Source organism: Prinia subflava, chromosome 13, assembly GCF_021018805.1.
Source record: "Prinia subflava isolate CZ2003 ecotype Zambia chromosome 13, Cam_Psub_1.2, whole genome shotgun sequence".
Classification (NCBI taxonomy): Eukaryota; Metazoa; Chordata; class Aves; order Passeriformes; family Cisticolidae; genus Prinia; species Prinia subflava.
This window is the reverse complement of record NC_086259.1, coordinates 2050086-2060538: the sequence shown is the minus strand read 5'-3', so window position 1 is coordinate 2060538 and position 10453 is coordinate 2050086. Positions and strand designations below refer to the sequence as shown.

Genomic DNA, 10453 nt, shown 5'->3' with positions numbered 1-10453 from the left:
GCTTAGCTCCTCAATAAAATAGAAGTAGGTCTCCAAAAATTTTACTCAGTCCTCAACTGATAGTGTAAACAGATGTAAACAGAAGAAAGCAGAAAACCTCATTATCCAGAGTGAAAGTCCACGGGAACATGTAGTTTGAGTAATCCGTGTTTCTAATCTGTACTTTCTGTCCCCTAATGTCTAAAAAGTTGTGTTAGTAAAGATAGAGATTCATGTTTATACATGGAGTGAAGAACTCCAGGTTCTAAGCCACAAGAGAAAACTACTACAGAAAGCTATAAAACCACTACATGTGTGGACACATGAGGGAAATCTTATTTTCTGCTTCACCATACAGTAAATGGGGGTGGGTAGAGGGTATTGAAAATCTAGATGTGTTAAAAAACAGTTAGAAAATTATGTAGGAAAATCCTACATGAAGAGCCTCTGGTGGCTGTGCATGTGGAGTTTTAATTGTGTTTATTGTGTTCTTATTGTCCATTCTTCTTTAGATATCTGCTACAGACAGCTGCTGGAAACTGGCTGTAAGCTGAGTCTGACCCAGGATGGCTCCTTTAATTTATTGTAAATAGCCTCATTCCTCTTGCCAAGAGCTATTGCTGGTAAACAATAAATCTTCCTCTCTCAGTTTGCTTCCTTAGCACTACGTAACTGTTAGTAAGACAGACAGCCACTTACTTTACCCACTCCCTAAACCAACTGTCTGTAAATTCAGAAACCTTTTCATGGTCTCTGAATCCCAGGCATTTCTTGTGAAGGGGCTGTGAAATCCCCACCAAGGAGAATACATCTTGCAGGAATTGTAAGAGGATATTCAGCATTCCAGTCACGGAGGGATGATGTATGTCACACACGTTGGCTATGACAGGTTCAATTCTGAAAAAGAGGAATTAGGGGTGATTAAAGAAAACAATTATGGAAATATCTTAGGTCATGTTCTGCTTTTACTCCGAACTTGAAATGCAATAGGGGCAAACAGCTGACAACATCCAGTACGTGCTGCGAGTCCAGGGGGATCCAGCACCCAAACTCTGCCTCCCACAGCCGGGGTAGCACCAGCAGCGACCACCCAGTCAGGAGGAAACTCGCAGCTGAAAAACTAAAACTGAGTGGGAATTTGAAGTGAACTAAGAGAGAATGCTTTCCCCAAGTATACCCCAACATATATTAGTAGTTTACTAACAGTCTGTGGAAAAGAAGCAGAGGAACTCCATGGGCACAGTGAAATTGGATCTGCCCCTTGTGCAACTCCTTTTTTTCGGAGCCGTGATTCACCTGGTTCTGCTGGTCATCAGCTTGTCTGGTACTGGAAGTTTTGTAGCTTACTCAAAGCTGTGAGAAATTCAGAGCAGCTGAAAGGTGAACCACATTTCCAGTTATTCTTGTCCCAAGTTATTTTTTGCACTCCTTTGCAAGGGTTTAAGAAAGACAGGCCTTTGCTTTACATTATGAGCCACAGAGTTAAACGTGCCTATTTTATCATTCTCTACCTGAAAATGCAAGCAGTTCTGCATTCTTTTGAAATGATCTTTAGAATATCTGGTCTGGAGCTGAGAGGAAGCACAGTAGCCATGAAAGGCTCATTATTTTTGTAGCTATAACAATGGATTTAGTTGTGTTTCTTGCATTTTCCCTTTGGCACTCTGTATGAGCTTTTTAAGCTGCATTGATTTCTATTGACTCCAAAGCTCATATTTCTCACATTATTGTTTCAGCCCCAATTCATGGCTACCACTACTCAACCAGAAATATTACCTGCCATTAAATCCATGAGTAATTGTGAGGGAAAGCTTGGCCCCTTGGCCGAAGGGGTGTGCTGCCTTCCCTCAGCAGCATCCAGAGGCAGGGTCAGTGTGGATGCGACTTTTGTCACCTTCTCACAGAGGAGTTGGTGCAGGGCTGAAAGCTCCCCCTCTGCTGGTTATTGTACAGTTAAAGAGTTCCTTGCTTTTACCCCATACATTAAGTGCATGACAACGGAGAATAAATATGCCAGATGTGAAAAGGTCTGACACAAACTGAACCAGTGAGCCCAGGGCTGTTCAGCTCACACTAATCTGTGATTTTAAGGGTGATGGTGAGGAAAACTTGATACCATATTTGCACTATGTCCTACTTTTTGTAGGATAAGGAAACAAATAAATGTTGTTTTCCACTTCCCTGTACCTCTATCTTGCTTGGGTTAAAACCCCAACATATTTCATGCTGCTGCCTCTGTCTCTCCTCCCAGTGGCCTGAGTGTGTCAGTTCTGTAATAAAAACAATAATAATATAAATGTTGCCATTTCTTTCCCAGTCCAGGTATTTGGGAGGTAGCCAGGTTTATGCTTCTGCAGGAGTAATGCTTCATATAACTTGGCAAGAACAGACCCATGTGAGTATCTCTACCATTTGTATAGAAATAACTTCACCCACATAAAGGCTGATTAATTAGACTCGAGCAGTGCAGATGAGCTGAGAAATAAGGAGGAGAGAAACCCACAACTTCAGTGTAGAGCCACACTGAGAACAATGCTGACACCCAAACCTCGCTGCTGCTAACACAGCCTTTGGGCTGTTCAGAATATTCCTATTATTCCTAATCAGTTGTGAAACAGTTCTGATGTAAGACAGCAGCAATCCCCCAAACTGGAATTCAGTAATATTAATTTGATGCAAAAAATATAAATGCTGTTTATAATATGGCAGTTGACCTTGAACAAACACCGATGAGGAAGAATCACATTAAGTTCATGCAACCACCAAATTTTTCCTTTTTAACCTGAAAATTCAAAGGAGAGGGCATTAGGTGTTAGGTTTTACATGCTTAGTTTAGTTTAGTTTAACTTAGTTTATGTCTGCACCCCCTGCAAAGTCTGTGCTTATCATTTAGACCATAAAATGCCCTCTGCACCTAATGCAGAATAAAGGAACTCCTTTGGCTTTGTTACCCCAGGAATACAAAACTGGAAAAACAGGATCAAACCACATGTTTTACATTTTCCAGATGAAGAAAAGCACTCACGCCGAGAGAGTGCACTAGAAATGAACACTGGCACTTCTCAAAAGCCTCAGGAAAAGTGAGAGGGAAAAGAAACAGAGAAAGAATACAACAGGAAAGAGATAACAGAAAAAAAGAAACTGGGTATACTACAACAGTGAAATGCAAAGAAAGGCACTACAAGTGGAAAGTATATGAAATGAGGAAAATTAAAATCATGCCAAGATGAAATTAAACTGAAAAAAAAATGTAAACCTTTTTTAAGGGAAAATTAGAAGCTAGAGCAATAGAAAATATGGGTTGAAAAGCAAGGCATGAGAATCTCTTTTAAATAGAAATAAATTATAGTTCAGGTATCTGTTAGAAGCATGGTCATGAAGAAGTGGAAATGGAGGGCAGGTGAGAAGGAGATGATCCTAAAGTCCTTCAAAGAAACTGAAAAATCACCATTTGAAGCCTGTGGACTCATATGCACCCCGCCGAAATTGGTGGGTGCCACAGTAATGTATACATGAATATACACTAAATGCAATAATTAGCAGCAAATAGGAAAAATACAGCAATAATTACCAGCAAGCAGAACTACATGCTATGTGAAGAGATATGTTTCTCAAGTGATTAACCTGAATTATCAGCTAATTCTTTCCAGCTTCACAAAATAGCTGGACCCATTAAGATCAAAAGAGGTGACCCAGCTCATGACCCCTGTGATTCCCAGGCAGAGGGGAGCAGGAAGAGCCTTGGCACCGTGCTGCTCATCCCTCCACGAACCAGCACAGCCCAAGGCCATCTCACTTTCCAGTAAAGGACACTCAAAGGACCCAGTGCCAGATCCTGAGCAGGATCCTGTGACCATGGTGGTATTCTGTAACTGCTAATTCATTATTTGTACCTGGGCGCTGGCAAAATACCCCAGTGTTTGCCATGGAATCCTGAATTTTCTGTGGGATTTCTACTGGGTATAATTTTATTTTCAGTCTCTTTTCCTGCTGAAACACTGCTCTCTCAAAGTTTATATTCATCACTTTGACATATGCCTTTCCTGATAGGTTTTGGCTAGCAAGTGGTCTGTCTCACATTTACATCATTAAAATATCCATAATTCTCATCAGCAAAAGGCTTGGAATAAAGCTTCTCTGAGTTGTGTCAATGAAATCCCCATTTTTAGTGTGTTTTCAGTCCAATAGTGCTCTACGTGGCACAGAAGTGGCACTGTCTCTTTGGTTCTGTTGCTTCTCAGATTTCTCTTTTTTCACACAGAAAAGAATTAAAAATACCCCCACTTCATATATCAACTTCTAAAGCGTGACCCTGACACACAGTAAAGGCAGGAAACAAAGTCTGGTGCAAAAGACATGAAAACTCCCTGAGAATAGTTTCAGATGACAGTGTTAGGCGGGAAAACCCCACATTTTAAGGAAGGCAGCTGAAGACCAACCATATCTAGGGGTGTATTTAGATAATTGTCTATAAATTCAGAACTATCAAGGTGATTTGGCAGATTCCAGTTTATCCAACTAAAGTAACCACACTGTAGTTCCAATGCTAACCATAATTTATTTACCATTCCAAATGCTAGCCAGAAGTTTCTAACTCAGTTCAGTTAGCTGAAGCACGTGTGTTTTGCCACCAAACTCTGACTATTTAAACTGACAAGGCTATTTCGGTTGCTGTTTTGTAAAACAGGCAGGGACAACTTGCTGCAAGCACTTGGTGATCTTTAACCACCACATTAACACTCCCAACACTTCCAGTTTATCAGCGTGAAGCGGCCAAAACCACCCCAAAAGCGTGGACTGGAGAATTATAATTGGTTCCCGAATATAACAGAATATTCACCCACTTAGCCCAATCCCACTGAGTTTTCTTTCCCTGACTTTATTCCCTACATCTCTTCGTTTCCACCAGCTCCCTATCTCTTGCCTTCTTTAACCTTGTTTCTGCCGCTGATTTGGAAACCCTAAAATTGACACGAATTGGATGGCACCCGTCCCCGTCCAGAGTCACAGGGATTTTCCCGCTCTGCTCTGTAATCTTTCGGGAGCAGGGCCCGGGGCTATTTTGGCCGTACAATGTCTGACATGTTTCGGTTGCTAGGTAAACAGCAAACTGTATACCCGGAGCTGGGTGAGCCATGCAGGAGACAAGTGTAGTTATCTGCTGAGTCCTTTCTTCACCCCATCACATGCGCATGACTGTGCCACTCATGAGATAAGACTTTCACTGTCTCGCTCTGCTGCCCAGGTGAAAGCGAGAGGAGAATTTGACCTTTGTGTTTGATGTCGGCCTCTCACACCGCTCACCCCGCACGTGGGGCTGTGGCACGCCCGTGTGACCCCGGGCACGGCCAGCACAGGGCATGCACAGAGCGCGGGTGTGTCCCCTAACGCTGCTGCACACGACGGGAGCAAGGCTCCCGCGCCGTGACAGAGCCGGGGGAAGATCCCCGTGCGCTCCGTGCGCTTTCACACGGGCTGGGAGGGAAAACAAGCGACACACACAGCGAATGCTGCGGGCATTGCACCGGGGACAGGGGAGGGGAGCGCCGGGCGGCGGGGCAGGGCAGGGCAGGGCAGGGCAGGGCCGGGCGGCGGGGCCGAGCCCCGCAGCCCCACAGCGGGCACAGCCGCGCTCCGGGACCAGCCCTCGCTTCCCTGGGCGCTCGCTGCCGGCCGAGCCGCGCCGACGGGCGGGACCCCCGCGCTGACAGCGGAGCGGATCGTGCCTTCCCCCACCCTCGGGGGGCTCCCGCCTCCTGCCGGGCTCCCCGCGCCGCTGCCGCCCCCGCGCAGCGCGGCGGAGCCCGCGGGGGCGGAGGCGCTGCCGGGGATGCGCTGGCGGAGCGCCCGCCGAGCGTCACGGCGGGGAGGGCCCCGCGCCTCCGCCGGGACATAAAGAGCGGAGCGGAGAGCGGCGGCGGCATCAGCGCTCGGGGAGCTCCCGCGGCAGCCACCGGGGAATCCCTCACCCATCTCTCATCCATCCCTCACCGATCTCTCATCCATCCCTCACCGATCTCTCACTGCGCCCTCGCTCCGCGCAGCGCCTCGAGGTAAGCGCGGCAGTGCGGGGCAGGGGCTGTGCGGGGCTGGGGCTGTGCGGGGCTGGGGCTGTGTGGAGCAGGGGATGTGGCTGGGGCTGTGCGGGGCTGTGGCTGGGGCTGTGGCTGGGGCTGTGGCTGGGGCTGTGGCTGGGGCTGTGCGGGGCTGGGGCTGTGCGGGGTAGGGGCTGTGGCTGTGGCTGGGGCTGTGCGGGGCTGGGGCTGTGCGGGGTAGGGGCTGTGGCTGTGGCTGTATGGGGCTGTGTCTGTGCGGGGCAGGGGCTGTGGCTGTGCGTGTGCGGGGCAGGGACTGTGCAGGGCTGTGGCTGTGCGGGGCAGCGGGTGCTGAGAGCCCTGCCGTGCCCGCAGCCCGGGCTGACAGCCGTGCCCTGCCCGCAGCCGATGACTCTGAACCGCGGCGACAAGCGGCGCGGCAGCACGCCGTTCGCGGGGCAGCAGCACCTACACCGCCGCAGCATGCCCGTGGACGAGCGCGACCTGCGGCCGCCGCCGCCCGACGAGCTGTCGGGCTTGGTGCGCTGCACCTCGTACAGCCCCGGCGGCGCGCACCGCCAGAGCTGGGCCTCCGACTCCTCCGACTCCGTCATCTCCTCGGGCAGCGACTCCGACGGCCTCTACAAGGTGATCCTGCTGGGCGAGCACGGCGTCGGCAAGACCAGCCTGGCGCGCATCTTCGGCGGCGTGGAGGACTGCGCGGACGCGGAGGAGGCCGGTGAGGGTACAGCGGGCTCGGAGGTGCCGGGGACCCCCGGCTCGGAGCCTCCCCTACGGCCGTCCCCTCCCAGACCACTGGCAGGGATGAAGGAGAATAACTTCTTTTGCTGAACTTTTTTTTTTTTTTTTTTTTTTAAATTCTCTGTAGGAAATACATATGACAGATCAATTATAGTTGATGGAGAAGAAGCGTCTCTCGTGGTGTTTGATATATGGGAGCAGGTACTTACTCTCCTTATGCTTTTGCTTTATGACTTGGTCTGTAGTTCTCTTAAAAAAAAAAAGTAGAAATGGAACAACTATGCCTATATGTTCAATCAGATAAGTAGCATTAATAAATTAGAATTCATACTGCCTTTTGTTCTCTCTGCAATTAATTTCTTGTAGCTAGGCATGCAGTTTAAAACCCTGAATAGAGCTAAGTGAGATTCTCTTAATGCTTTGAATAATCAGTACCTTAAGTGAGCAACCCAGGGAATTACTGTAAAATTAGAGATTGTCAATCTGATCAGCACAGACCTGATACTGTTTCTGGAAACAAGTGAAGTTTATCTTGGTTTGTATTTTAAATAACAAAATCTTTGAAATTTTGAGGAGATTGTCTTATTTTTACTGACTTTTTATAATAAAACTAAGAAACTTTAAGGTGCTTAGAAACCATCACTCAGTGTTGAATAGATTTTTTCAGCTCAATAAATCTATTTCTTGTCTGTTGTTTCAGGATGACAGCCAATGGCTCCAGAACCACTGCATGAAAATGGGAGATGCCTATATTATTGTATACTCAGTGACAGACAAAGTTAGTTTTGAAAAGGCTTCAGAACTGAGAATCCAGCTGAGAAGAGCAAGGCAGACAGAAGATATTCCTATTATCCTTGTGGGAAATAAAAGTGACCTGGTCAGGTCCCGGGAGGTCTCAGTTGATGGTAAGAATCACTGAATTTTACAAGTGCTGTCCAAAGTAGTAGCAAAGGCTATGCAGGATCATGACCAATAGGATTAGTCTGGGTTTGGTGTAGAAAAATGTGGGATTTGAGGATCACTGGGGAAGTGGAGCCAGCTGGTTCATGCTGAAGGTACCACAGAAAACAATGGAGATGTGGGGGAAGATGTGTGGCTGTGCAGAGCTCTGAGCTGCAGTGTGAGAGGAAAATGCATCAGAGCTGCAGCTTCAGCTCGGGACTACTAAAGCCAGGCTTTAATGGCATGGTAGGTGTGCAGCAGCACTTGCCAGGCTTGGGATGTGACAGTCTGAGCTGTGCTCTTTAAGGGATACAGTGCCATGCCACAGACCCCAGGCAGCCTCAGGAAAGGGGATCCCATACAGCCTGGGCAACCCCTTCTGCTGGAGGTGACTCCTTCACACTTGAGCTGAGCTGCTGGGACCAGGCTCACACAACTCAAAAGTCTTGTGTATCTTCTCCAGCTGTGATCAGTGAGAATCCTCTCAGCCAGTTCCAGCTGGCACTTGGGTATCTAGAGCACAGGAACCAATGCCAACACCACAGTATTGATTCTGCTTATTTAAACACTTTGTGAGGCTTTTGCTTTGGCTGGATTTTGTTTTGTATTGTTTTGTTTTGTTTTTATTTTCCACTGGAAAGAATACTATGAGATATTAGTGTCCTGGTGATGAACCATCTCTCCTTATGTGGTTTGCCATGCTCCCAGTGTTAAATTCCTGCACAGGGAATTGAGTGGAGTTCATGAGGAGATTACTTTTTCAGGCTGGGGCAGGGCATGGTTGACCTGTCTGAGTTCTGATATCTGTACTTTCCTCAGGTTTACAACTCTGTCATTATTTACCACAGCTGACTGTGGAAATTTGTGCAGCAGCAATGTTCCAGGGTTAAGTGCTTATGTCCAGAACACTGAACATATTGTATTTCATATTCAGCCCTGGTCAGATTCAGTGGGGCACAACTTTGTGACCTCTGCTGATATGTTCAATGACTTGACCTTGTGGCCTGTATCAGCTCCACTTCTATTGGCGTGGAAAATTCACTTGTTATAGCAAGGCAGAGGCGCAGAATTGCTCAACAGCTTCCAGATAAACCCCATTTCTTTCTGTACCTCACTGTAGTGGGTCTGTACCAAAAGTTAGTTTAATGCAAAACCAGGACACTTACACTGTTCCATATCAAACAGCAAGCATGCTTCCAAGGGCCTCTCTTAAATCAGCTTTAGCTCTTAAGCAGCACAGGGACAGTCTGGCTGAAGGACTATTGCTGCCATGTATTCAGTTCCATTGATCAAATGAGATTTCTGACCATAGCACAACAAAACCAGGAAGAGCAAGAGGGCAAAACCATGAAAGCAAATTTGGGTTTTCCTATTTTGCAGTAAAGCACTTTCATGGCGTTGAAGGCACCTCCCTTACTTAGAGCCCATTTTTGTTTCGTTTTTTGGGCAGTGTATGTGAAGAGAACACGTCCGTCTCCACTCACCTTGTTTTCTGTCTTTCCGTGCAGAGGGCCGGGCCTGTGCCGTGGTGTTTGACTGCAAGTTCATCGAGACCTCGGCTGCTCTGCACCACAACGTGCAGGACCTGTTCGAGGGCATCGTGCGCCAGATCCGCCTGCGCAAGGACAGCAAAGAGGACAACGCTCGCAGGATGGCCAACACCAAGAGGAGGGAGAGCATCAGCAAAAAGGCCAAGCGATTTCTCGGCAGGATTGTGGCAAAGAACAATAAGAAGATGGCTTTCAAAGCAAAATCAAAGTCCTGCCATGACTTGTCTGTGCTATAGGAGCTTTCAGTGGGGGCGGTGTCGCCCGTGGGGTGGACAGGCACCAGACTGCCCAGAGGAGTGTACACAATCCTCATGGTGATAACAGCCACGGCGCTCCCTTTGAGACTCTCCTTAATGCCTTAAGGTGCTCAAGCAAGTCTGGAAGTTACACTACAGTGCTTCGTTATAAGCGGTTTAAGTTTCAGTGTGTGCAAGTAAATGAACTAATTGGAAATACGAGGCTTGACATGCCCACTGTGTACATATGTTCTATATCTTCTTGTCTTGTGGATACCAGAGATGCAAAGATAAGAAAGGATAACTATCACCATAGACTTGTCTCGTTTGCAGAGCAAAACTTAAACTTGTACGCAGGCTCGTACACTCTTTTTAGTATACAGCAAGCAATGATAAATCTTTTTAAACTTAAATGTGGGGAGGGTGGAGTAGAACAACAGTAGAATGGGAGAAAAAAAATTATATATATATTTAAATACAAAATGGATATCATTTTATGAAGTTAATTTGCACTTCCATTAACTGTTATTGAATTAATCGGTTACTTGTTTACATGCAGATTTTATAATAAAATATTATTTCCTGTTATAATAAACTGTGCTTTTCTCATAGTGTGGATGAAGAATGAGAGAGCAGTATTTTTATACTGACCTTTTTCCACTGTACAAAATGTTATACACACACTGAAGATTTACATGTGATAAAGTTCTGGAACAAGATGAATTGGGAAAATCCTCTGTCCTTTTCTTTAATAGACAGTTTCTTTAAGAAGCAAACCCTGCTTTTGTGAACACTCTACTTAAACAGCTCCTCTTGAGAGGGGAGCCCCTGACCCTTCATATTATTGTTCATCCTCAACCTGGTTCTCATCGGCTGTGGCAGGAGCAGGGCTATATACTGCCTTTAGTGAGATTGAGGTGTTGTTTATATTGATCAATTAAGCCCTGTA

The 10453-nt window shown here is 46.7% G+C and overlaps 1 protein-coding gene across 2 annotated transcripts; it reads left to right on the top strand.

Moving 5' to 3' along the window:
* The first annotated feature begins 5873 nt into the window (after nucleotides 1–5873).
* Nucleotides 5874–10112, top strand: RRAD (RRAD, Ras related glycolysis inhibitor and calcium channel regulator). Of its 2 annotated transcripts, none has more exons than XM_063410933.1 (5): nucleotides 5874–6032; nucleotides 6420–6753; nucleotides 6904–6977; nucleotides 7477–7681; nucleotides 9227–10110. In XM_063410933.1, the coding sequence occupies exons 2-5, from the start codon at nucleotides 6423–6425 to the stop codon at nucleotides 9502–9504; spliced, it is 888 nt and encodes a 295-aa protein (XP_063267003.1). In that variant the 5' UTR covers nucleotides 5874–6032; nucleotides 6420–6422; the 3' UTR covers nucleotides 9505–10110. The 2 variants fall into 2 exon arrangements, with proteins under 2 accessions (XP_063267003.1, XP_063267004.1); XM_063410934.1 differs by having other exon boundaries at nucleotides 5893–6032; nucleotides 6390–6753; nucleotides 9227–10112.
* Nucleotides 10113–10453: the final 341 nt, after the last annotated feature.

Coding starts and splice junctions, on each gene's coding strand:
- RRAD (XM_063410934.1), top strand. CDS start 6,423: ATGACTCTGAACCGCGGCGACAAGCGGCGCGGCAGCACGCCGTTCGCG. Junction 6,754..6,903: donor CGCGGACGCGGAGGAGGCCG/GTGAGGGTACAG, acceptor AATTCTCTGTAG/GAAATACATATGACAGATCA. Junction 7,682..9,226: donor CCGGGAGGTCTCAGTTGATG/GTAAGAATCACT, acceptor CTTTCCGTGCAG/AGGGCCGGGCCTGTGCCGTG.